Source organism: Pseudopipra pipra, chromosome 4 (assembly GCF_036250125.1).
Source record: "Pseudopipra pipra isolate bDixPip1 chromosome 4, bDixPip1.hap1, whole genome shotgun sequence".
NCBI lineage: Eukaryota > Metazoa > Chordata > Aves > Passeriformes > Pipridae > Pseudopipra > Pseudopipra pipra.
In genome coordinates this window covers 36828250-36854420 of record NC_087552.1, presented here as the reverse complement: position 1 = coordinate 36854420, position 26171 = coordinate 36828250, and the positions used below count along the sequence as shown (strand labels likewise).

Genomic DNA, 26171 nt, shown 5'->3' with positions numbered 1-26171 from the left:
CGTCGCTGCTGTCCAATAAAAGCAGGCAACGACACGGAGGGGTGGGGCGGAGGGTTGTGGGGCCCGCCCCGTGCTTGGCGCGCGGGCAGTTGCGTTACGGAGCGCGCAGGGTCCTAGCGCCGCCACCGCCATCTTGTGACGGGCTCTGCGCGGAGTTCCTGCCCCGCGTGCCGGCCGGGAAGTTCGGGAGCCCGGGGCGCTTGCGATCCAGGGATGAGTCCTCGTTCAGATCTGCGGGTGTGCAGGGGTAAAACGAAGTGACTCCACAGCGCCGATGTACGGCTGTAGCGAGCTGCCTCTAGCTACAGCTGCAAAATCAGAACAGAACTTCGGTTTAGGGTTGTGTTGGTGCTTAGAAGTTGGGATGGTGCTCACCTCATTTTTCTTTTTTTTTTTTTCCCTTAGTTTCTTTTTGCTCCCAAAGCCGTTCCTCCCAAAGTTCAGGCTTAACAATTAAACTATGCGCTCGAAATGTTTTGAAATTAGTTAAACTCAAGAGGGACTCCAATGAAATTTTAAGTTTATTATAAATCAATAGAGTTGTAACATGAAGTCAGTATTTTCAAAGAAGCCAGATAACGCTGCAAATAGTGTTAATTCCACCGGCTGAGGGAAGGACAGGAGCAAGCGGCAGCAAAGCAACCAGATATTTGTAGGTTTCTGTAGCAGTGCTTTATTCAGTCTCACTGAGCTGCACCTGCGGAAGTGCCCGTGTAAAAACATGGAGAACGGTTCTTCCCGGTCGGACACCTTGTGGCTGCAGGCCAAAAACTAAGGGCAGATATTTCAGTGAATATTACCACACTTTCCCTCATTTCTATGTCCGTAAGATGCTGAGAGCAGGTACGTGCACACAGGCTGGGAAGTCGCATGGATAGGCTGCCTTCCATAGACTCGAGGTGTTTAAAAAGCAGCGCCACGTTCTCTTGTGGAACGGGGACTCGAGGCTGAGCTCTGCTGTCTTTATTCCTTGCGATGTGACTTGCTGTCACCAGGTGTTGTCAGCCTGTGTTTGCAGGTACTCCAGGGAGCGCCACATCCTTCAGCCTCATTTGGAGGTGCAGTGTCATCGATTAGTAGTTTGCTCCTGAATTAAACCACCCAGGGCATCCTGGATATACCTCCATGCTCTGAAGGTCAATATTTAATTAATGATTAAAATGAAATAGGTACAGATGGAATTCAGAGTTTAATTCCATGGAACTTCTCTGCTCAAAGCTAAGTAATGTTTCGCTTTCCAGGGTTTTCCACTGTGTGGCACTGAATCAAGAATGGTTTGGGTACTTGATTATAATTTTTTCTTTTGTTTTGAACAGAATAAGGGAAATGCCATGAACTATGTGGGCCAAATGAAAGAGAATACTAAAGGATTCTGGTGAGTCACTGATAACAGGCGGGGCAGATGCTTAATTTGATAGTAACTAAAACAATAATGTTCAAGAGCATAAAATATGAGGTATAAGAAGTAGAAAAGAGCAGAAAAAATTCACCTAAAGGAAGAAATCCTGCTGATAAAATTAAAGAAAGCAAAATATTTTTTTCTTACTCCAGTGTGGAAGTGAGTAGGTTCTTCCAGAGCCTGTTGACAAATATTTGGAGTGTTGTGACACGAAATGATAAACATATGCTCACATGGAGTAATTTTACCACTTGCTTCATTAATTTACATTAATCGTAAACCCAGAAATATTAATTAGAACTAGGAATAAAACCAGCTTCCTGCCAATATCTTTTTCTTGCCTCAAGAAAGATTTAGTATTAGCAGATGTATAGTACTGATTTTGCTATCTATTATGTAAGGTAGGGATCTCTTACAGTTACTGCATTGTGTATAGCTTCAATTTCTATTTAAAATAGATTTGCACTCTTCAAAGTTCGTCTTCTTACTTAATAATCTTCTGCATCACCAGCGCAGATAGCAAGTAAAGCACTCTCATAATGCCCTGATGCAAAATGCTACAAGAAAAAAAAATCAACATTTCAGTGACTATACCTTTTCTGAATTTTTCTTCTCTTGGTGTATGACAAGGACTAGACTGCTATACAGTTTTATAAGATATTACACTGTTTTCATAAGGATTACAGGCTGAGATTTTTTTTAATTTCACATACCTTGGTCTTTAGTTGCTCAGGCACCTAGAAACAATGCTGGATCAAATCTGTTTATTACTTCTTAAGTTCAATACCAAAAAATCCTGAGTAGTTTCTTAAAGTTGCTGTGCATCTTGCAGTTGGATTATAGTGATATAAAAAAAGTAAAGTGTCTTAGCAAGAGTAATTTTTTTTGGTACAATTAAACAGTTTCAAATTTTTGTTTTAAGATACAGAGCAAAAGTACAAGAGGAACAGTTTTTGTGAAAGTGCTGTCTAAGCATAAGGATAAAACCAGATATTTATTTCAGTTTTGCACAAAAGTGGTATCAGCCTAACCTTGCAGAACAGCATGAAGTAAGATGTTTTCAATTAGTGTCGAAACCATTCGTGCAAACTACTCCTCAGCACACACTGTCTTGCCCTGTTTATATACTCCTCTTGCATTGAGGAGGGACAAAATCACAGAGAGGGAGTGAGTTGAGAATTCACTGCTCGCTTACTGAAACCAAACCAAGGCACTGAAAATTCTCTGTTGTTTTTATACATTGCTTTTTTTGTTTGGTTTTGTGTTTTGGTTTTTTTTTTAAACCAAGTGGTTAAATGGAGATTAACCCTCTGTATTTTCCTGGTAGGGCTTTGCACAGTCTGTGTGATGCCAGTGCTGAATATATGCAAAAGTTTGCAGAAACTTACTTTAATGTCATGGAAGAGTGATTTCCCATATCTTTCTTTGTATCGCTGCCGTATATTTATCAAGTCAATCTCACTCCTGGCGATGAGAATTCTAATAACTGTTTTATTGTGAAACCCAAAGTCCTAAAATGAAAAGAGAAGATGAGAGTAAACTTGACAATTGGACAATATGTGTTTGCTTATCTGTATATGTTCATAATAATGTTTAATAGATAAAGATAAGATATATCTATATAGTGTAGGAAGGTATATAGGATATATAAGATATATCCATAAAGGTATCCTAGACTTTAAAGGAGTCTAAACATTCAAGGATTTTATCCTATAGAGTTTTCATGTGCTCAAATGATAGAATTTATCTTACTGAATAAGGAGTGCCCACATGCCAGTGTTTTATCCATGCACCAAAATTTTTAACAACGAAAATCTGATGATCCTTTGTCAGTAGTCTCAGGAATTCAGTTTGTGTGTAGCAGTTTTGACTGTCATTGTGGAGTCCATTCAAATTATACTGAAGCCAATAATGTGTTTCACAAGAACTGCTGCCACATGTGAATTCAGTGAGACTTCTAACCATTGGTTTAGAATTCATATAATGTGTGTTCAGACGTGTTTATTCTGTTTCTAAATAAATTTTCATATTGTAATTCTGTGGAGAATGGGGACATCTAGTGACAATAAAAGTAGTCAAAACAGGTTTAGGGCTGGGACAACTGATGACCAATTTAGATTCTTTAAAGCTAAATTGTAGTTTTATCAGCTAATCATTGATACTGAAATCTTATTCTCCAAAAACAAGTGATGAACTGTGTTAAAAAGCTGCATGTAGAAAATCTGATACATGTTTGATTGGCTAGATTAAAATCTTTCTTATAAACCATTAAAACATTATGGACTATGTTTTCAAGCATTGGAATCGTAGGTGGGTTTTATTATATTGTATTATAAATTGATGTATAAAATGCTTTTGACCTAATATGGATATAGCTTGGCTGCAAAACCAGACACTATTTTAAATTCTTGCATTTCTTTTGAGAATTTTCTGTGTTCTTTAAAACACTGAGAGAATATAGTAAAATATTAATTAAAACAAAATGTAGAGGTTTATTCTTAATAATTAAAAACTTATTTCTGCATCACATATGTTATCTGAATATAATATAGAAGAAAGCTATTTATGTGATATTTCTTAAAATTGGAAAGGAGGTTTTAACTTGAAAAGCAGTCTTGATACAGAACATTGAGAAATATCACTTCTCATGATAGTTGATATTTCCTGGTAGTTTTGACAAACCTTTTTCGTGTCATGTACCAGAATCCCCTTTTGACAAGTCAGACAAAATATTGCCTCTTTCTTTCAGACCCTGGGATTTTTCTTGGTTCTTTGCTGCCACAGTTGTTGTTTTAGCTGAAACATTGGACAGCAGTAGTGGCAGCCTCTGGCAGAGGTTACTGGGGCACTTTTGGAGTGTTGGTCAGAAGTTTTGTTCGATGGTTCTGGCTTGGAATTCCTACCTGTGTCATTTCTGCTCTAAGGTGATCCTTACTCATGGCTTACTCTTATGACAATCTTCTAAAGATTATACTTAAAAGATTAGCCTTATAAGATTATACTTTTGTTTTTATAAAACATAATGCATCATTATTTTCATTAATGAATGAAAAACAAAAGAAAATGTCTCCAGTGACATTCCTCCTTAGTAAGAGGAATTTGTAAGTGTTTCTTTGCATTTACCCACATTTCTCCTCGGCACTCATTTATTTTAGTATATTAGCACTTACTCAAAAAATAAAAGAACCTGCATGGAGTCCCACAAGAAAATATAACCATTTGTCTTTATGTAACACTAATTTATTATTTAATTTTTACCAATACTTATTAAATCTCCACAGACAAAAAATTGTGTCATAGGAAAAGTGCACGTTGAGTTCTGCACAGCAGGGGGAGATACCGTCCATAGAAATGAAATGTTTTAAATTAAAAAAAAAATTTGACAAAGTTACCAGACAGATACTGTTTTAAGGTATCTAAATATTTTACCCTTTACTGCCAAATGCTAACTGTAGCTTAGGCACTACTGCTTTGAAATTTATATAGGTACCAACAGTTTTAAAACATGCAAAGATTGAACAGAGTGATTTGTAAGTACTTGTTTAAGAATGATCAAACAAACAAATAAAAAAGGGAATCTGATTTTTAAGACATGTCAAAAATGGCTACTTACATGAATTGCATTATGAAGCCTGTAAGCAAAGTAGGAAGGCTTGTCACGAATGCAGAGGACTAGGAGAGAAGAGTTGCAAGAGATAAACAGGAAATTATTATAAAATAGTTTCTTTTGGCTTTGGGCTCCTTGAAATATAAAGCTGGCTTTTCATGACTCAGCTTAAAATTAAGCTACCAATATTCACTAATATAACTGTATTTGAGATTTTAAAAATATGGTACTTATTTTGGGTGGGTCCACATTGCTGTTGCATCAAAGAGGTTATTAAATATCAGTGAATACACTCAAATGACTTCTTAATTGAAATATTATTCTTATTCTGTCAATGAAGAAAAAAGGCACATAAAGCTTTAAATGTGTTTACATCCACCAAAGTCCTGAAAACATTGCCCATTATTTAATATTTTTAACATCAGTTGGAAATGCAGTTATCATTGATCACACAAAGTTTGTTACAAAATAAAGAACAAATACTAGTTCTGGTCAGTGAGGAGCTTGTGCTGTGTGGATACATTTTTGGATTTACACAGACATGGGAAAGTAGTTAAAATATTCTTCTGTAATTATGTCTGAGAATTTAATTGCACAATGTAGGAGATTAAAGTGAATAAAAATATCAGAAAATAATATTCTTGACGCACAAGAGATAACATACTAGATATTTACTAAGAGATTAGTGCTAGTAAAAATAATATTATTACATTACCTATTGCAACCAGTAATTCTTGAAAGTATCCATCGTAACATTCGTTAATGGCATCTACTATGTCTTGCCCAGAGATATTTTGGAACTCCTGGAAAACTTGGAGGGGAAAAAAAACGCCTTGTTTTATTTTAGTTCATTAATAATGATCAATTTGCTTTTTTTTTTTTAGTTCATTGCTCCCCCCTGGTACTATAACTATTGAGTTCATTTTTTTGCCTTATTATTCACAGTGTTTCATTATGTTTATATTCCCCAGGTAAGGCAATCTAAATGAGTAGCCTGAAACCTGGCTTCCAGGAGATTCTCTGCCTGGGTTCTTCAGTCTACAGTCTGAAATGAATGCATGCCACAGCCTCTGTTTCACTGGAAGCTTTCATAAATTCTCCATCTAGCAACATCTGTGTATGAAACTTAAGACTGTCAGGTCATTAAAGCAAGTTCCTTGCTCAGCTTGGCTAAAACTGGCCAGAGATTCACAGATTGTGACAGGAAGCCCTGGCTTGCATGACATGTAACATGTCAGTATCCAGACCTGGACACTCTGCATAATGTGTGTATCCAGTATACAGAGCATGCTTTCTCCTTTAGGGAAGGAGGAAAATTTTCAGCTCACTGCTGACTACAAAACTTGTGGAGGACTACAGTACAGGCAGAGCCCTCAAATCTCAGGAAGAGAGCTGAACATAAAGCAGGTGTGTTACATTATTTTAATCCTATCAACACCAGCTGAATGAATTTGTTGATCCATGATAGCAAAGTAACTCTAAGCTACTGTTGCAGTTGACATAAGAAATACAGTTGGCTGCACAGTGATAAACTTGTCACCAGACAGTTTTTCCACTGCAGAGCAAAAACTCATACTTGTCACCAAACAGATACTATAGGTTTCTTTTCTGCAGTGGAAGATCTGGATGAGCTCACATGAATTTCTTGCAATCTGCAATTATGTCTGATTCTCTATTTTAAATAAAAATGGCTCTTGTGTTTCTGTGTGTATTTTTGTTATGGGAGAGTGGATGTACACACTGAAGTGCTCCCATCAAAAACTTCTTTGAAACTTCCAGGGAAAAGCTTCAACACAGCAATGGGTTTTCACATACAAACATTTGTTGAAAATACTCCATCCGCCTCTCCTGAGGTGTTTTCCCTCGCAAAAGTTACTTAGGGAAAATGAAGAAAATCATTAAGAAAAACCACTTCATCCTGTTGTGTCACGTGTAAATTCTGTGCAGCCATAGCATTTGCCTTTCTTTAGTCATGCATTCTTCCCTCTGTTATTAGGCATCCTGGTGCCTGTCTGTTCTGTCTACAGCTGTCAGGAGTCATCAGGCGAAGTTCAGTTTTGCATTAACTTCCAAAAATCCCATTAACATCAGTGGGAGTCTGAGCTCCAACAGTTCACACTTAGGTTTCAGGCTAATGCCCTGCTGCACACTGAGTGTCTTGGTATGCAAAGCATGGCTTTATTAGCAAGTCAGATTTTTCCTTTCCACTCTGCCTAAACAGCTGAACTGCTGGATTACCCATCCACAACTGCTGGTGGCTTCTGTTGCAGAGAATCATTTGCAGCATGTTTTTGTGTTCGCCTGTTTTCTGCTGACATGCTTCCCATAGAATCTAGTATACCAGAAAAAGGAAAAAACATGCAAAATATTTTAAGTCAGTCCTAAATCACTTTTCAAAGTTTCTATTTTTTCTTTTTTTAATATTTGAGAAGTTCTCATCTGAGCATATTTACCATTGCATCCTGAGCAGCCGTAGAAGGGTCTGCATATCCTTCCATCCTTGTTCCCTGGGAAAAAAAAAAAATAACATTTTCTTCAAAAATTAAATCCTAAAACACTGTAGGAATATAAAGTTATCTCTATATGAAGCTAACTTGCATATATGGGCTTTTAGATTGGAAAAGTATATTCCATGGTTGAATTTGCAAATGTAGAAAATAGCCTCAAGTTGTCACATTGTCTTCATTTTCTTTAATAAGAGGATCTCTGGAATGACAGTCACTGTGCAGAGAGAAAAATGGGGGAATTGGATAAACCTATCCCATTCTTAGTCCCATTTTAAATAAGCTTTTAACCCACCACCACCATCCCACCACCATTTTCAGAAGTATGGATATTATATTGCTTACTGTAATATGTAACTCTGAGGGGAAAATAAGGGTAAGAGTAACATTTGCCATTCACTGATTAGTTCTTATCAATATACATAATACCAGAAGAATCTTTTCTCAATTTTTTTTCTCTCTGCGCAAATCATAGGAGCAAGCTCATCAAATAATGGAAATTTTGCTTGCTCAATCATTGTCTAAAATTAAGAACCAAGACTAAGAAATCGTTTGACAAGTTTTATACACAAAACACTGAAGAATACTTCGAATTTTCCCATATATTTAATAGCTTTTCAGTTACACAAATCGAGCTAAATTCTTTAATAAACACACTATGAACTGAATTGTATAGCTGTTAGAAAAAGAGAAGAGCACACAACTCTTGGAATTGCTTTTTTGACCATAGCCATCTTGTAAGGATAGAAATCAACCTTGGTTGCAGAACTCTTAACAATCTCAAGCTCATGTAATCACTGCCTTAATATGTGTTTGAAACAGTTTAGTTTAAAATTTACAGTATTTTACCTTATATGTGAAAGGGAGAATTAAAATTATGTACTGGCTGTCAGCTTGTAGAATGACTGATTTGTAGCTCTTTCTTGTTAAAAATGTTAGTTTATATTTTAATTAAACAGTAAGAATTTCACACAGTGAAATTCCTAGCAATAAGATAAATTACTTGAAGTAAATTATGACAGAATGACTGCATAAAGTTACATACACAAGAAAACACAGGAAACAAAGACAAGTGAACAATAACATAAATAATACTCTGCATGAGTCAAATGCCCACGTTTCCCAGTAACATTTGTATAATTATGATTTAAATTGTAGAAAATTGTCATATTTTGTTCATCTCAGACTAGAATATTAGTCAGCCTGAATTTGTAATTCTGTTACTTTCTTTAAGAAGGGCTATAAACTATAACTTCTAATCTGCCTCAGGCTGGACTTGAAAACTGTAAATACAACACAATAGTAATTGAATAGTTTGCTCTCCATATGTGGAGCACATTTACTTCCAACTGTAGTCAGATATGTGTGTCATCAGTCCCAAGATTTAATAGAAATTAAAGCAAAGGGCTTCTGAAAAAAAGCATTAAAGGATGCATTGGAGTGTTGCTATAGAATAATCTTCTGTAAATTGCATGGTAAAGGAACTAGAAAGGACCTATTTTAATAAAATATCACTGAGTTTAAATATAAGATCATATCCAAACATGGGTGATTTGACTAACAATCTTCAAAAGTAGACAGTATAACGGAGTAAAGTTGAAGTTTCCTGCAGCTTTTCCTTGTCTTGAGAAAAATAGCAGATCTTATTAGCTAAGAAGTTGCTGATTTTAGACCTCTTTATCAATGCCTGGGGTTTAAGAAAATAAGGACTAATAATGTATAATCTTAGATTATTTTAAATTTAGTTTGTTTGATGGGTAAAATATGGTTTTAATAAAGATGAGAAGTGAGGTTGCTTAACCTCTAGCTTTTAATTTTTAAGCAAGTAAGAATTTTCATTATTAGGGAAAAAATATTTCCTGTTTATAGCTTCTACTTTTGATGCATCTGGTCTTTCATATCTCAGTGGGAACTTTTTCCCCAGACATACATATATTTATATACAGATATACCTTATGTATGCTGTTATTTCCTTGCGGTGCCTTTGTCATTAGTTGTTACTCTGGATTACAAAAGATTTTTAAGATAATGAGCACAGTGACTACAATGAGAATGGGAGCTTATGATCTGGCAAGGATGACCACTTCGTTGTATAAAACTACAAACTGGTAAAACTGCAGAAGTTAGTGTGTCATAGTGACACTCTGCCTCTGTCCAAACATGCTGTGATTTAGCATATACAGTAGCGCAAAGAACATCATATTTAAAGCAGTGATCTCTTTAATACTTTATTTCTTAGTCAAATGTGGATATATCTCCATTTTCACATAATGTTTCAACTGGATTCTAATAATGGAGAAAAGAGAGCTTTAAAAATAACAATCTCATTTGTACATGCAACTAGACTCCTTTTGAGAAGAGACGGATGGAGCAGAGGATCAGCAGTTGAATAATCAGGGGACTTTATAAAATAACCTTTTATCCTTTGCCTCCATCTGATAGCCAAAGTCTGAGAAGATTACTCTCTCCCTCACCTGATTTGCCCCCCCCCCCCCCCCCCCCTTTTTGGAAGTGTAGCCCTATTAAACTAGCTTTAACCACAGTCACCGTAAAATTTAAGACTTCTCAAATAGTATCAAAAGTTATTATGAATTTTTTAGAAATGTAAATCTTACTACTTGGTTTTACAGTACCTGAGCAAGGTTCATGAGCGTATCTCTGAAGTGCCCTGAAGTCTCGGAATTGATATCTTGTTGAAGATCAGTATTATATTCTAGGTTAAACCAAAAACATGTAATCAAAATCACAAATGATTATGCTCTGCATAGTACAAATGAAGATTATCAAACAAAGGGTAAATAAATAGGATTCAAATACTTGTCCATTCTCTATGGTGTTTATTCCACTGTAACCTGAGCAGGTTCTCCATGGACCTGGCCATGGGGCTGGCACTTTGCCTGGCCCTGCTGATGGCCCTCAGCCACTGTCCCCACTTGCCTGTCCACCCACCCACGTTGTTTCAGCCTTTGGAATATAGTCGGGGAGGAGATGGGGAAGGGAACCAGTCAGTATTGAGGAGTCATTTTTGTAGTTCTCTTCCTTTGTGTGTGCTAATACGTCCAGAGCACACATAGTACAACTGCTACAGTGCACTTCTTAGAAAACATTACGCATTAGGTAGGCTTCTTTCATCTGGAAGATCTCCGTGTTTGATCTTGAGGCTAATATGTCAATTAGGCATTTTTCTTCTGTGTCTACTCCCTGTGTGGAAAGAAGTAAATACAAAAAGATGTGTAGGAGAAACCACAGTTTTTAAAGGAAAGCAGTGCTGTGCTTATCAGAAGTAACAAAAGAATAGCAGTCTCTGCTGGAGCAGTGCAGAGTGCATTTTAATAGTAAACACCTGTATTTAAAATATATTTTTACTTAATCTGAATTTCAGCATGTATATAGCGAGTGAGGAATGAAGCAAGACTAGTGTTGACAGAAACATAATGGGAATGATTTTAGAGCTTCAGTAAGAATTTAGGATTTGCTGAAAGAAATCAGGTGCAAAGATTGAGCAAAAACCCCAGCAAATATTAAGGCAATCTGAAGTAGACGTGAGCACAGCTATTATGTTTGTCTTTTATCGTACCCTTCTTTATTTCTTTCTTTCTTTCTTCCTTTTTTTCTTTTTTTCTTTTTTTCTTTTTTTTTTTTTTTAATTTATTTAGGAATGCTACAGTCTGTAAATTTCTACTATAGAACTTAGTATCTAAGGAAAGCATCATGGCCATGCATTCAGTGCTGCAAATCACTGTTATTTTGACACAGGATTTGAATTAATTTTATAAACTTGAGTTGACATAAGATGCAGTGCGTATGCTGCTTTTGATATGCACATGTATAGTGTTGGTGAGTATTCTGCATTTGGGATAATGGGAAAACATGACATTGAGCCTGAACCTGTAGATACACGACCTGTTTTTTTACTTTGGCTATATAAATCCAGACCAAGAAAGTTCAACTTTGAGCCACATTTAGAAAAAAATAAAGTTTGGCAGTCTTGTCAATAATGTTAATAAAGGACATGATTCTGTTGTTAACAAAGATATTGCACAATTCTTTTAATGACAACTATAATAAAAACGTATCAGTAGCTCTACAAAGTGCATTTATTTAAGTGTCTGAAGAAGTGTTAATATTTTCCTTTTTTTGAGGGGAATCTCGAAATTGTCAAGATAGATCATCTTGCACAAAGTCGTATAACTTGTGACTTATTTGTTACAGTGGACAGTAGCAAATGTTCATGGAAAGAAAAAAAACCCAGTGTTGAACTCTGATATACCTTCCTATCTTTCAGGAATGGACTACTCAGGAATTTTCTGAGAAGGATTATTTTCAATATCCAACAGTGAACCTGTTTTCAAAGAGATTATTGAAGTACTTATGCTTTTGGCCTCCACAGTGTCCTGTGGGAATGGATTTCACTTTTATATACATAAATGTAATATACATATTATATACATGATATGTGAAAAAATATTTTTGTTTCAAAGCTTCAGTTCTGTAAGGAGCACAGTCTCAGATCATGTGAAGAAAATGAAATTTTTTTTTCGAAATAGGCAATCAGTTCCGTTTGAGTGGAGTGATCATTGCTTTGTCACAGGGTAATTTGTAAATGTTTATGCAAAGACATGTTCTGCTAAAGAAATATTGGTCTTTCCAGAGGTGGATTCTTAGTGTATGGCACTGGGTGTGCAAATAAATTTGATTTCTAGCATACATAATAGCTTGCAGGAACAGGGCCTTACATTTCCCTGTATAATATTTCTTAATAACCTGAGTTTACCGTGGGTGTTAAATGGGTTATATTTGTTACATTACAAGGATATTATTTCTGCTGATTTTAGCATACCAATGAATAAACTTCATATAGCACTGTATTTCTGATGACCTAGTATACTATGTGGTAGTATACTACTCCAGTGTACTAACTTCCATGAGTTTATCAACCAATTAAATGTCAAAAAAATAATTTAACATATGTTCAGTACTCTAATTAGTGACTGCAACTCTAAGCAATTCTGAATTTGACAACTACCTTCAAGGCATGCCAGAGCTCGTGGGCATCGTAGGAGGCAGGTGGATACATCAAGCCAACCATAACTTCTTTGAAGTGATGAGAGAGATTCTCTTTTAGGTCTGTTATCAGATCCTTGAAAAGAAAAAGAAAGTGCATAGACAGGATTATTTCAATAGTTGCACTTTATTAAGACAGATTAAAAAATTATTAGTGATTTTCTCTGTAAATGAATAAAAATGGACTGTCAAAGATGAATTCTGGCTAAGATTCAGAAAAAAATGTTCTTTTAAATAGCACCAGCTTGTTCTACTAGTATGGGTAAGATAAGAAAAGATGCATAAGCTAGTAGACCACAATGGTTTGTTGGTTTCTGGTTCATTAGAATACAGAAGAAAATGCAGGATTGTAAGTGCAACTACTACTTAAAGTTTTAGAACACTGAATATCATGGCAGAGCATCTGCAGCTTTCCTTGGCATATTCCCTGTGCAAATCTGTGGGAGGTAAGCACCTTTGGAAATCGAATCACATAGAATCCAGGTGATTTCTTGTGCTTTTTTCAGTGTCATTTACCATGTGAATAAATTAAAAAATCATCTGTATTGCTCCTAGTACATAAAAATACCTGCTTTGAGTTGCTGGAAGGTTATGTACTTTTGAATATTTTATATTTAAAATAAATTCACTACTTTTAACAGATACTGGATTAATAATAAGGAACCTTCCTCTTCCCCCTCATGTGTCTCAGTTCTTTCTTGCAAAGTAGATGAGTAATGGATCAGAGTTTCCTCCTCACTCTCCCCATTCCCGGTAACATCCTTCAAAACACTGCAAATGCCAAAAGCTTGTTAGCTTACTATTGGGGATTCTGTTAAAGGATACCTGTGCATGCTTTTTTTTTTTTTTTTTTTAATATTTTATGTGCAGCACTAGACAGCTGTCAGGTATGTTCTGATCTAAGTCTGAATTGAAATGGTTCCCATGATATAAACTATTACATTTTCAGAGCTGCACATTTTTCAGGCCTGTACTTTGCTTTTGATACATTTCTGAATATAACTGATATATTTCTGAATAAAATTAATAGCTAAAGTAGCAATGAAGGAGGACAAATACACATTAAAAATTAAATTTATGCTGAAGAAACATACGCAGTCTTCAGTGAATGCACATTAGATGAATTTGATGCCCCCTAAATCACACCTGGAGTAGAAATTAATTCATTAAGACATTTCACTTCTGACAACATGCCTGTGGGAAAATGGATTAATAATACAAATGGATACTATTTAAAAATTACTCCTGCAATCAGAGCTAAGGGAAGTGAAGTATTAAAAAATAAGAAAAGACAACTCTAAATTGTCATTATTTTAATTTCCTAATCATCTTTGCTGTACAAAATCTTTGAAGGCTAATTGTAGGAAGGAATCTTAAAGCTTCTCTGCATGTCTGAATCATGCAGCTGGTTCAGGTCTTTCTTTCCTCTTCTTATATTTCTCTCTTTCTCAGATGTTGTCTAATGAATGGGCATAGTGGCTACCATATTGAGCAGACTGAAGTGAAATTAAGAGGGAAGAGGATTGGACCAACAGTTTTACTTTAAATTGAACTGAGAAGGCTAAAACTGCTATTGCCTCACTGCATGCATGTCTTCTGTGCCCCTGCAGTGTTTACCACTCATGAACTGAGACTGCCAAATAGCACATTTGCTCAATGCAGTATAACCATTAGGACAGATCACAGCCAGGGAAGTGCTATCACTGGTGTGCTAAATTATCGGCAGTTCAAGGTGTGTGGTTTGCATGTGTAATGGTAACCTAATAAATACCTCATAGTAGAAAAACAGTTTTAATCATTCAGGTGCACTGATTTCAATCACTGTTGCAGTCTTTGGAAGGTGGGTAACTGTGATTCAATTATTGTTCTTTTAATGTCTGTTCAAAAACCACTCATCCATTCAAGGCTACATCTAAAGTATCTCAAATATTATGTGTTTGATTTTTGCTAACAATCCAAATAAAGTCATTGATCTCCTAGAGATGAGTAACAACACAAAATCAACCCACTACACTGATTAAATCCAGCTCTTTTGCTCCCAGTTCTAGGAGAGTGAGTGTTTCAACATATTTAGGGATCAATGATTTTGAGGTATTTTGATATACAGTTGGCACAAAGGTTGTCTGTGGAAAACTTGTTAGCTACCTAAAGGAAAAAATACACTGTTCTACTGGTTAACAAACTGGTGGTGTAACAGTGCCACATCATATGGAGTTTTTGAATGAACCATTTCTGATTAACTCTAATTAAGGCTGATGGCTGTGTGGTAGCATCTGTGCAAGCTCATTGTTCTCATTCACGCTGATCGATTCAATGGCAAGCAGACACTGACCTTAAAGGAATTTTCCAGTGAGCTGCTAGTTTTACAGGCTTCAGGGAAAGAAGAAAACTGGATTTTGTTGTGTTTGCCTGGCTTCTCTTAGGGGAAGAGCATGTCTAGTCAATTTAATCCAACAGTATTTATTTTCATACAGAACTTTTCATCAGTAGATTTCACATGAATTTTGGAAAAGGTGTTGCTATTTTTTTGCCCTTGTATAGCTGGTGTAACTAAGGAAAATGCAGGCATTGCAACTTTCCTGAAGTTATTTGGTTATCAATAGTAGATCTGGAAATAGAGTGAGGATATCTATCTCTGTGTATGTTTAAGAATTCATATAACAAAAATTACATTGTTATATACAGTAAAGATAGATAAACTACATTTGAAAAAAGGCTAACTTTTTATGTCTTAAAATTTTTTAAACACCTTTCAAAGATTCATAAATTTAACATTAAGCAGCTGAGATGAGTACTGTGCTTAGTGTATGGATGGATTTACATGAAATGAGGCCTTAGAATGTCAGTGCTTGAGATGAGAACATTAATCAGTATGTAAGATAAAAAAGCCTATAACTGTTCATATGATGTTTTTCTTTGGTTACAATACTATTTTATTATCATGTCCTTTTCTAACTCTGTGTGGCAGACGTGCTTCTACTGTGCGGTAAATGTCAATCTGATACTGTCAGAGGTACTGATAGTCAACAAGTGAAGTTGTGTGCTGACCTGTCGGTGCCAGCCAGCTGTCTGACAGGCTTTTGGTTCCAGTGACTGACCTGAGAGAAGAGCTGACCAGCTGCACTGGAGGCAAGAGAGAAGGAAGCAAATGAAAGCACAAAGTGGCTGTGTCGTACCCTGCCATACATGTCCCTGTATGCCTCGGCAATCATAAGCCGCTGGGAGTTGCAACGCTGAGTTAGGATATCAATCAACACATCTTTTTCACAACCTGTAAAGGAAACATGACACAGACTCTAAATTAACAATGTGTTGTTATTTACTTACATCTGTGATTTTTCGTGTTTTATTCAAGAAGATTATACTAATTTCTCAAAAAATTAGGTCAATAGACTAATATCCCACTGGTATTTACCAATATTAGTTATATTTACCCTGCTTATGTATCTTGCACTTGCCGGTGTAATACCATAAAAAGGTGAAATAGTCTGTTATTACCAGATGCATCATCACCTCTCTCAAGCTCAGTGGATTTGAAAGCATCCATAAAACAGATAGAGGCTTTCATTTATTCAGAACTAGGCACAGTAACAGGATTTGTGGCTAAGCCTTGGAAGTCATACTTGTATGCCCTGTTGATATTGATTAAATAGTCATTTCAGGCTTAGAGATCTCTTTTATGGGGATGACAAATTGTGGTTAGACCATTAGTTGAAAAAGCCAGCTATATTTTCAGAGGAACTGTATAAAATAAGTTATGAAGTTTTAAAAAAACCCCGTATTTTACCCCATTTCCAAAGACATTTTATTGAAGGCTACCTGTGATCATTTGCTTGATGGCTAGAGCATACTGCTAAACTTCTATAATGAGTCAGTATTTATTGCTTGTGAAAAAGAAGATGACTAGCATATTCAGAAAATTATTTTAGAATTATAAAACTTTTTTTGCATCCCAGAGGTTGACTTTTGGTAATTTCAGATGGCTGAGCATTTTAGTGACATTCCAGCATAAATACATCCCCAAGTGTAAATCAATTGACTTTGTGATGATTAGATGAGTTGGACTGGGAAGCATGGGGTTCAGTTAGCATCTGAATGGAGTAGGATAATGTCTCAAGTTTCTAGCAGTCATTATTGTATGGGCATATATACATATGTTACAGATACACATTCTGTACTTATTGCACCTTTGTAAGGCAGCTATTATCATATAATCTATAACTGTCAGGTTCCATTCTGACACAATTGCAACTGGGCATTGAATACTTTTTTTTTTAAAGTTGGCAGAGGAACAGTTGTGTGTTTGCTCTTTACGCCGCAGGTTTAGTTCTCTTTCTGCTGGATCATCTAGCCACAATTACACCAGATTTTTAGCAAGACTCCAGTTTAACATTGGACTGATTCATTTCCATCAAACTCATAAAATAGAAATATTACTGAAACTGTGCATAAGGATTTATTTTTACTTTTCAGAAAATAATTATCACCAGGAATCTGTATGGCTTACGTGGTCTCTAAAGTAAAAATAATAAGGATCCAGATCCAGGAAATACTTAGAAATATAAATAACTCTATTCATTTCTGTAATCACGCTGGTATCAGTGGGACATCGTATGTGACTGAACCTCCTCATAACAATGAATGTCGTGTACAAGATTCGGGGTCAGGGTGTCAGTGCCTGTAAAGGATATGATGACTTTAACTCCTCTGAAACTGAACTGTTTCTTTTGCCAGTTGTCCTTGAAATTAGAACTTTGTTCCATGTACTCTGATAGGTAGATTGAAAGTAAGGTTCATGGCTGGGCTTCGTGAACGAAGATTAGGGAAAGGTCTCTACCCACGTTTGTCACAAACACACTGAAAGTAAGGTTAATGTGCTTGTATTTACAGTATTAAATAAAGAATATAATCTCTGCCTTTTCATGTTAGCAACATTGCATTAAAAGTATTTTTTGAAGTTTAGCAAAATGTTTGAAACTTTTCATCTGTAGCCAACTTAGTCATAAAGATACTTCAGATACCCCTTGATCTTTAATGCTCATTGTGATTCATTTAACATTAAGTCTGAGTCCTCACATTTACATTGAAGAAACTGAAAACAGAATGCAAGATTTGGTGCTGTACAACCTTGTGAAAAGCCCAAGGCATATAAAAGTTCTGATACAGAAAACAATTTTCATGTGAGGAAAATGTTTCAGATAGTAAAAAAATAGATCAATATTCTGACTCTTAGCAATAGCAACAATGTTCTACAGGAGAACAAAAAACTGAACAGAGAACAATGCTTTTATGAACAAAAGTGTTTTTGTATATACATTAAAAGAAAGATTGCTCCTGTGTCAAAGATAATAAATTCTTTAAACTTTCTACTCCATTTATTTTTATTTCTTGATGACTGATTAATAGTTAGCAGACCTTGGTAGCATTTAATTGTTGAAGTTACAACTAAAAACCTTTTGTTTCTCAGCCTTCACTGTAGTGACATATCACAGATTCTGTTTTCTTTTTCTTGTTTTCTCAAGGAAGAGTTCATTACTCTAAGTGTTGGTATAGACTTTAGATTAATCTTGATCGTCTCTTAGTTCCTGTAAATGGAAATATGTGATTTATTTGGACATCATCAGTGTGTCTTATTGTGATTCCTTGAAGAATCAACAGATAGGTAGTGACACTTTTAATTTGTTTAATGTGTTTTTATTTTGCCTCATGCTTGTTGTTTTATGAGAGCTTTCTAGAAAAAAAGGAAATAGATCAGAATACTTACTAATTCCCTGTAGGGCTCCTCCTAGCAACTGGGCATCCATAATAGGGTTAAAATTCGGAGCGGGAAAAATCGTTCCTTGTGTCTGCTGAAGGAGAAAGCAGACTTTAATTGAGGTGTTTAACATTTATAGCACTGCATATATAATTCTTTTGAAAACTAACAGTCATAACTTTAAATTAGCTTTGCCTCATGAGGGTAACAAATTGTCTGTGGCTAACTGAGGAAAAGAGTGCATGGTCAGAAATTTTAAGGTCTGAGTGCCTCAAGATTTGAACAAAACTCTCAAATTTTTTTAACTGTTAATCAGTAGCTATAGCTGGACAAGCTATAATTAAGCGATTGCATTGTGAATCTTGCATGCCTGACTAATCTTTTGTTTTAAGGAAAAACAACTGAGAATAACTAAGAAGAACTGAGAAGTAACTGAGCAGTGACTGGGGGAAGGGTAATTCCTTCGGGGGAGTTCATGACCACCAACTCATTGTTCATGACCACCAGTTCATTGACCGCCTACTCAAAATAGACCCCAGACTCAAAGGTAGGTAAGAACTGCACATGCAGACTAATTAGCATGAGAAGCAACAGGTATAGCTAGCATGTAGTGGTTTGATTAGTAATTAATGAACAAGTTATGTAATTTGTAACCAATGAATGCTAATAGTATGATCTTGTGACTTTTCTTCCACATGCCTTAAGATGGTCACTACCAGAATGAGCAGGAATTACACTTCATGGCAAAGCTAAATCTACAGCAGTGAAAGTTGTATCTTGGTTTTCTTGGTGATGTCAGAAGCCTTGCGGGCATTCGTACTGAATATCATTTCTCTAAATACAATGTTCTCCAACCCACCCACACAAGTAAGACAAAATTGTGATTCAGAAGTAACAGGAATCTTTTTGTAAGTTGAGAAGACCAAAAACATTTTTGGATCACTTAACATTATTAATACTGGAACTTTATCCACATCTCATGGACAGCATTGGTGGAGGTCTTTTTATTGATTTCAGGGAGCTTTTAGGTCATGCCCTTAATAAGTAAAACTGTTTTACATCTTGCTGAGAAAAGTAAGGAGAGCTTGTTAATGGATAGTAGGGGGTCTCCAAGATGGTCAAAAGGAAGGGGCACTTGCCCTGTGAAGAGAAGCTCAGGAAATTTGACTTAGGAGAAGAGTCAACTTTGGAGGGACCCAACAGCTGCTCTGCAGTGTCTATGGGAAGACCATCAAGAACATAGAGCCATCCGCCTTACTGAGGTGCTTGAAGAATGAAAGGCGACAGTCATAAAACAAACCAAAGAATATTCTGGCTGGATATGAAGAAGTCACTTTTTACTGTGAGGATAACCAAGCAGTAGAAGAAGTTGCCTGAAGAGGTTGTGGAGCCTCCATCCTGAGAGGTTGTAGAAACTGAATTGGGGAAATCTCTAATCTACTCGGTCTGAATTTAGTGTGGCCCCTGTTTTGACAAGGAGGATGGGCTAGATGACCTAAAAACCCTCTTTCAATCTGATAATTCTATGATTTTTTTCAATGCAAAAAATTAACAGAAATTTCTCCAATAACATTTTTAAAATAAGGAAACATTATCAAACACCCATTTGTCTCAATGATAAGGGATTGAGTGATAAAGGTACTTGCATTATTCTCTGTGTGTCAGTCCCATAGGATGTATACTAATTCCAGACATAAGAATTCTAAACTTTTTTCCAGGATCAGGCACAAAACCTGAAATCTATGTTGGTGAAATTTATATCTGGTGATCACTGTTGTCCAATGTACATACTGTGATTATTTGAGTTATCATGCTGGAAAGAATTTTCAGAACCACTATGAACTTCATGTGCAATTTATTTATACATTTTCATTTTCTAAAAATGGAAATTAGCAAAGGTATAATGAGCAAGGAGCCTAAGAGATTTGACTATTAGAAGTGACAGACTGATATTTGCACATAAAATAAAGTTGTTTATGGATATTTAAATATTTAAATAATTATGGTTCTTACATGTAGATGGGGCACTTAGGGACATAGTTTAGTGGTGGACTTGGCACTGTTACGTTTATGGTTGGAGTTGATGATCTTGGAGGTCTTTTCAACCTAAATGATTCTATAATATTAAGTGAGCCTAACTGTAATGTCTGTATGGAAGCTACAGCAAGCCAGTTTATTTTTGCCAGTCATAAATCACTCACATTAAAAATATTCCTTCCCTAAATTAGTTTTATTTATAATAATCTAGGACAGATCCCATAGTGAAAAAACTGTTCACTAATTCATCTGTATCTGAATGTATCTACACCTTTCCAAAGGGTGTTGGCATACAGTGGAACTGCAGAGTTGAACTTCTAAGCATCTGGGAGAAGATCAAAGTCAGTGCAGACAGCTCATTTTTCATCTCATGGCAAATGTAGTAATTTGTAAAAAGAGGGGAGGGGGATTTTTAATAAAAAAATTTAATAAATTTTTTAATAATAAATATTGCCTTAGGGAAATACAGATATAAAAAGCTTAAGAAGCAAAGAAGAAATATGGTCTAGGTCTTCAATTGGTGTAAATGTACAGAACTTGGTCAAAGTCAGTAAAGCTTTGTTTTAAACAAGATGATGGTTAAACAAATAGTCTTGTAACTCCTCTCTTACTCAGATATCCTTCAAATATCCTCATTACTAATATGCTACATGTTCCCACTACCTTCATAGTGAACCTTGAGAAAACTCATGAATTTTTTGTGGCTCTTCCCAGATTTGCATATGTTTAGATATATTCATTAGTACAGTGGACGGGATACAGAAATCTAAACTTTTCCTTCAAGTTATCTGCACTCACAAATATCCATCCTCACAAGTGCATACACACAGGTGTTTTGCTTTGCATACACACAGGTGTCAGATTCAGTTCCTCAGGTTGGGTGCAAGATTGTGGATTTTGGGGATGTTAGTATGGTATATTGTTTTGAAATACAAAATCAGGTGTGTTCAACGTGTTGTGATACAAGTTCCTCTGTGAACACTGCAGCTAATAACAACGGATTTCTTCAGAAGAGATTGTATTCCTCTGCCAAATATGATACAAATTCACTGTAAACTTCCAAGTCACTGGTAAGAAACAAATACATGGACAAATACACACAAATACAGCCAGATTTTCTGAAGAAACCAAGGCTTGATGTCTGGTATAGTCATTGAAAGGATGTGAGGGATTGCACATTTTAAAAGACTTTTGATTTTGGTATCTGGATTCTGGCATCTCTCATGACACATGCACCAGTTTGGTGGAGCACCCATTGTGAGCACAGTATTCAGCATGGCAGGGCTTTCTGTATTGGAAAGAGAGAGCCTTCAAAGGGCATCTGAAGAACGTTATTTCTGAGGGCAATTTGGCCTTTTTATGGGTTAGTTTAGATAAAATGATGTATGTGAGCATGGAGAAATGTTTTTCATACTGGCTTTCTCCTGGAGCATCCTAACGAAGAGCGTATCTATCGTTTAGAAGGAAGAATAGCAAGAGTATTTTGCTTTTTTCTCACAAAGTGTCCAAGCACCTAAAGGTAAGGCTAACAAATCTCCATAGGTGATTCAGTTATTTCTGACTTTAAGGATTTTAATCCTCTTTCTGCTGTCTTCCTCATCTACTCATCTACAAAAACACAGATCTGTTTCCACAGAGACGGCACAGGTGAGCAATTTCTACATCTCTCTGTTCACACGTGTTCATGTAACTCGCCTGTAAGGAACTGATTCCACAGTGAACTGTGCGGATGGAATGCAGACAGGTTTGTGTGGTGTTGGTTGAATGAATCAAAACAACAAAATAAATTGGAAAGAGACCGAAAAATTTATAATAATTCTAAAAACTTATATTCGCAATTTACCTTCCTTCTGTGCAAGAGCAAGGAAGTTACAGCTTTTTCTGACTGAAGCCATAAGCATTCAACAAAAGTATCAGTAAAAGCTGAGGCTGCTTTTATCAAATTGTGTTGTGTAAAGTTCAGGCAATTCAGTCTTGTGATGGAAAAAGCAATCTGAAGTATGAACAACCTTCTAATAATATTTGTTCAGTAAGTCATTCTGCTGATAACAATCAAAGTCAGACTCCTTAGTCTGAATGTTTCCCATAGGGAATGTCTACTGAAATAAAGTGCTTGCTTTATTACATAGCTATGTGCTATGAGCCAGCTATACTTTGGCAAAGATATCTTTTGTGTGCAACTTTATTAAATAAAAATTTCATGAGTATTTTGATTTGCTTTGTGTTTGTTGTATGTGTTACGTTTAATTTGAAAAATAAATTTTGCAGTAGTGGAAGGGATACTTCTAAATATAGAAAATTCTTTCTCCAAAGCCTCCCATCTCCCCCTGAATGTGTATTTCAGAGGTCACAGATTTCATCTTGTCTAATTTCTTGTAGTTTTACCTGTGATACTGTGGGGAGCCATTTTCTCTATGTAATCTCTGATAATGATGATCCCCTGCATTGCTGAATCTGGCAAGACTGCTGCTGTTAACAGTTTGTGCATCTCATTCTTGATCTTGGGGGGACCCCATCCTATCCAGTTATTCATAGATAAAATACGTAATTACTAATATGGGTGGCATAAAATATAACAGAGGTAATCTTAAAGAACCAAGTACATTCTGAAAGTAGTGCTTCCAATTCTTTTTTTCATGTTTCTTATGCTTCTGAATTAACGCTATATCAATGTTTGAGGATTCCTTAAAAAATATTTTTAAGTCGAAAGTGTGCTTTTAAGACTTCTTCTCGATTTAAAGTTGTATTTCAGAAGAGTAGACAAGAAATTAATGTGATAGCCTCACCACTCAGTCCTGTGTAAGCCCTATTTTCTTGTTTGAGATTTGCTAGAGTGATTTTTCTGCTATTTTATTGCTGAGTGTCTTCTGAGAAAACTGCCACTGCTCCAAGACTGACTTTATCTTGAAGAACCAGCAGGCACCCAGGGGAGAATGTTTACGTGGGCTCTGCATTACATGTCCCCATTCTGTCTGGGTGCCTCAACAGGGCAATCTCCACTGGTTAGGATCCAGTAATCTAGTTCATAAAATAACCCTAATTTCTCTCCCTTTCTACTCCACAACACATGGAAATGGGAATAAAGAATAAAAAATTTACTCAACCTGTGAATCCATCAGAGAAAGCCTGTAATCAGGTTATAGATATGCACCCCATTGTCTACAGTTGCTTCTCTGCTTTCTTACTTCTGTGATTATGGAAAAAACAAAGGGCATATCGGTGTGCCTTTCTATGTTTAGAAGAAGAGGAAATAAAGAGATGGTATTAACATTGTCTATTTTGGAGTATTAAGAATTACCATCTAATGTATTAGAATTTCTTTATAATACTATAAAATATTGCATTATTATTATTACAAATATAATAATTGCCAATTTTAATGACTGAAAAGCAAAAGAATTTCTCCTGTAAGTTATTTTATAATGTACTACTGTTAATATCAGACAACATACTATATGCAAACACAGTGTCAATTATTTAAATACAATTGGTATCAATAAATCAGTAGGAAAAAAGAAACCGAATTTCTTGAAATCTACGGCAGAAACTAAGCTACTACCTTCATTTAATTATTAGAAATAGATTACAGCATCACTCTAATTTAAAGAGAATAAAAAAAGAAACAGAAGAAAATCCCTTTTAAATTCTTAGCTGGTCTAGTAAAGGATGCGAGATCCCAAATTGCAGAAAACCAAACACATTAATAATGCCTATTCAATAACTATTACTTTAGAAAAACAAATATATTCAGTAGAATTTTATCAGAAGAAATACTTTACTGACAGGATTGGATTAATTAGTCAATTATACTTGCAATTAAGCAAGGAAAAAATTTTCTCCTTTAGAAAATTCTGTATTGATTTGTAAGTTTGTTGGGAATGTACATGAAAAAAAATTTGAGAGAATGAATAATTATTCTTATTAATAATAATTAAAAGAAAGTCCTTAGTGAACATAATTATCAGTATGCCAGGTACAGAGAGCAATTTCATATTTTGTTGTCATGAAAATCTAGTAGCTTCCACAATGGAGATTTAAAATTGCACTATGAACTTTTCTTAAAGAGGGCTAATGAAACCACTTAGTATATTGCTACATTTTTTGATGGGAAACAATAACTGATATATGAGTTATGGCCCTTGTAGAGATAGCATTTTTTTTGCTTTAAAATATTTTTCATGCTGTGAACAAAAACAGATGTTTATAAATGTTAAATATATTCAGTTACTTTATGCAGTTACATATGGTCTTGTGAAGTTATAAGCCCCTCAAAGTAGTACCAGGAATAGGTATCTTTTGAGAAGTTCACATATTTATTTTTAATACAATTAGGTGATAGTATGTAATTTAGTTTCTTGTGTAGTAGCTAAATGCAAGCATAGAAAACCCACAAACAGAGCCTCACAAGGAGGCTCGAATTGTTTTTTCTTGAAAGGTCTAAAATTCTGAGACAGGAACTGATAATTCTTTATATTTTAATCTTCATTTCAGACACTTGATATATATACTGTAAGTAACACCAGGATTAGACCCAAATCACAAATAAATTAACTTCACCTGAGATTAATTTCTGTCAGTAGAGGGAAATGGATCCCAATGTATGTGATGAGAACTCAAGAGGAATCAAAAGTTTTGAAATATTTCAGAGAACAAATAATTCTACTCACATAAGCTCCACAATACATTTTGATTTGAGTCTTCAAGTTCTGTTGAGATGAAAATAGTAGCTTTTCCAGACTAAAAGTAATAAATAGTTCAGTAAACTAATGTTATAGTTAAGTCTTATTCTGTTTTGGAGATTTGAGAGAAACCATCCAATCAAAGTGATATCAAGTGAATAAGTCTCCAAAGTAATAATGAAGCAGAACACCTGTGGGTACAGTACGTCCTTGAGTTTTATAGATTCACTGTATACTTAGTCATTAGTCATGTATTGAATAAGTGTGATTGTAATGTAAGTAAACAGAGCCATTAGTACGACACCCTCTGTTCTGCTGTGTTGATTTTAAGAATCAGAATTCTGCTAGTCAGCGAGTGAAACACTCGCCTACAGAAAGTGCTTGTGTTAATGATTTACTTTTCAGATTCGGTCTGGTCTAGTTCCTCTTTCTCCTTATGCTGAAATTGCTCAGCTCATCGCTCGTTCCAAGAACTCTTTGTAGCTGGCATGCATAGGAAGATGCTTTATAGCCCCTGTATGTTACCCAGAGTAATCAGGTAGGCCTCGGAAGAACTGTGCAGATGAAGGGCTTTTCAAGCAAGTTACAATTCACAAAATCCTGTGAAGAGCTCATAAAAAATCCTGTAACATTGCTGTATTTGAGGACTTCTGCAGAATCTGAACTAGCCAACTGACAGCAAACCCATGTTTTTCGTGTCTAATAATGTGTATTTTTCTGCTCATGATAACTATTATTGTAATAAACTATTGATAAAATAGTGAGTTTTATCGCGCACACACACACACACACACAGACACACACACACAGGAATATAAAATAGAGGAATATAAAAATAGGAGTGCAAATCAGTCTGTATATCGTCTAGTACAACTTGAATGGAAGGCATAGGCTACCATTATCCTGATTGGGTACCAGCATAGAGAGGTAATGTTTTTCCAATAGTTTGACAGTAGTAGTAGTGGAAAATCTGAATTAAATGACTCCAAATTTTCTTGGTTTTCTTAATGAATCCATAACAGGCTTTGAAGCACTTACTAAAACTTCTTTTTTTTTCCTTACAATTTAGGAAGGCTTTGGGAAGAATCAAAAAAATATGGATTAAAATGTAATACAGTTAATCTTC

General features: G+C 35.5%; 1 protein-coding gene and 1 long non-coding RNA gene across 3 annotated transcripts; one reads left to right on the top strand and one right to left on the bottom strand.

The window, feature by feature from the left end:
- Nucleotides 1-78: 78 nt before the first annotated feature.
- LOC135413173 (uncharacterized) lies at nucleotides 79-15969 on the top strand. Its single transcript, XR_010430117.1, has 4 exons — nucleotides 79-247; nucleotides 1317-1375; nucleotides 5978-6413; nucleotides 15543-15969. It is a non-coding gene; the product is annotated as an uncharacterized LOC135413173 (long non-coding RNA).
- Nucleotides 681-25222, bottom strand: ANXA10 (annexin A10). Of its 2 annotated transcripts, XM_064652465.1 has the most exons (12): nucleotides 25034-25222; nucleotides 18339-18423; nucleotides 15751-15845; nucleotides 12537-12650; nucleotides 10621-10711; nucleotides 10144-10223; nucleotides 7460-7513; nucleotides 7245-7338; nucleotides 5722-5817; nucleotides 5013-5071; nucleotides 2788-2910; nucleotides 681-1956 (listed from the first exon to the last, which is right to left on the bottom strand). In XM_064652465.1, the coding sequence occupies exons 1-12, from the start codon at nucleotides 25049-25051 to the stop codon at nucleotides 1888-1890; spliced, it is 978 nt and encodes a 325-aa protein (XP_064508535.1). In that variant the 5' UTR covers nucleotides 25052-25222; the 3' UTR covers nucleotides 681-1887. The 2 variants fall into 2 exon arrangements, with proteins under 2 accessions (XP_064508535.1, XP_064508534.1); XM_064652464.1 differs by lacking the exon at nucleotides 25034-25222 and having other exon boundaries at nucleotides 18339-18462.
- Nucleotides 25223-26171: the final 949 nt, after the last annotated feature.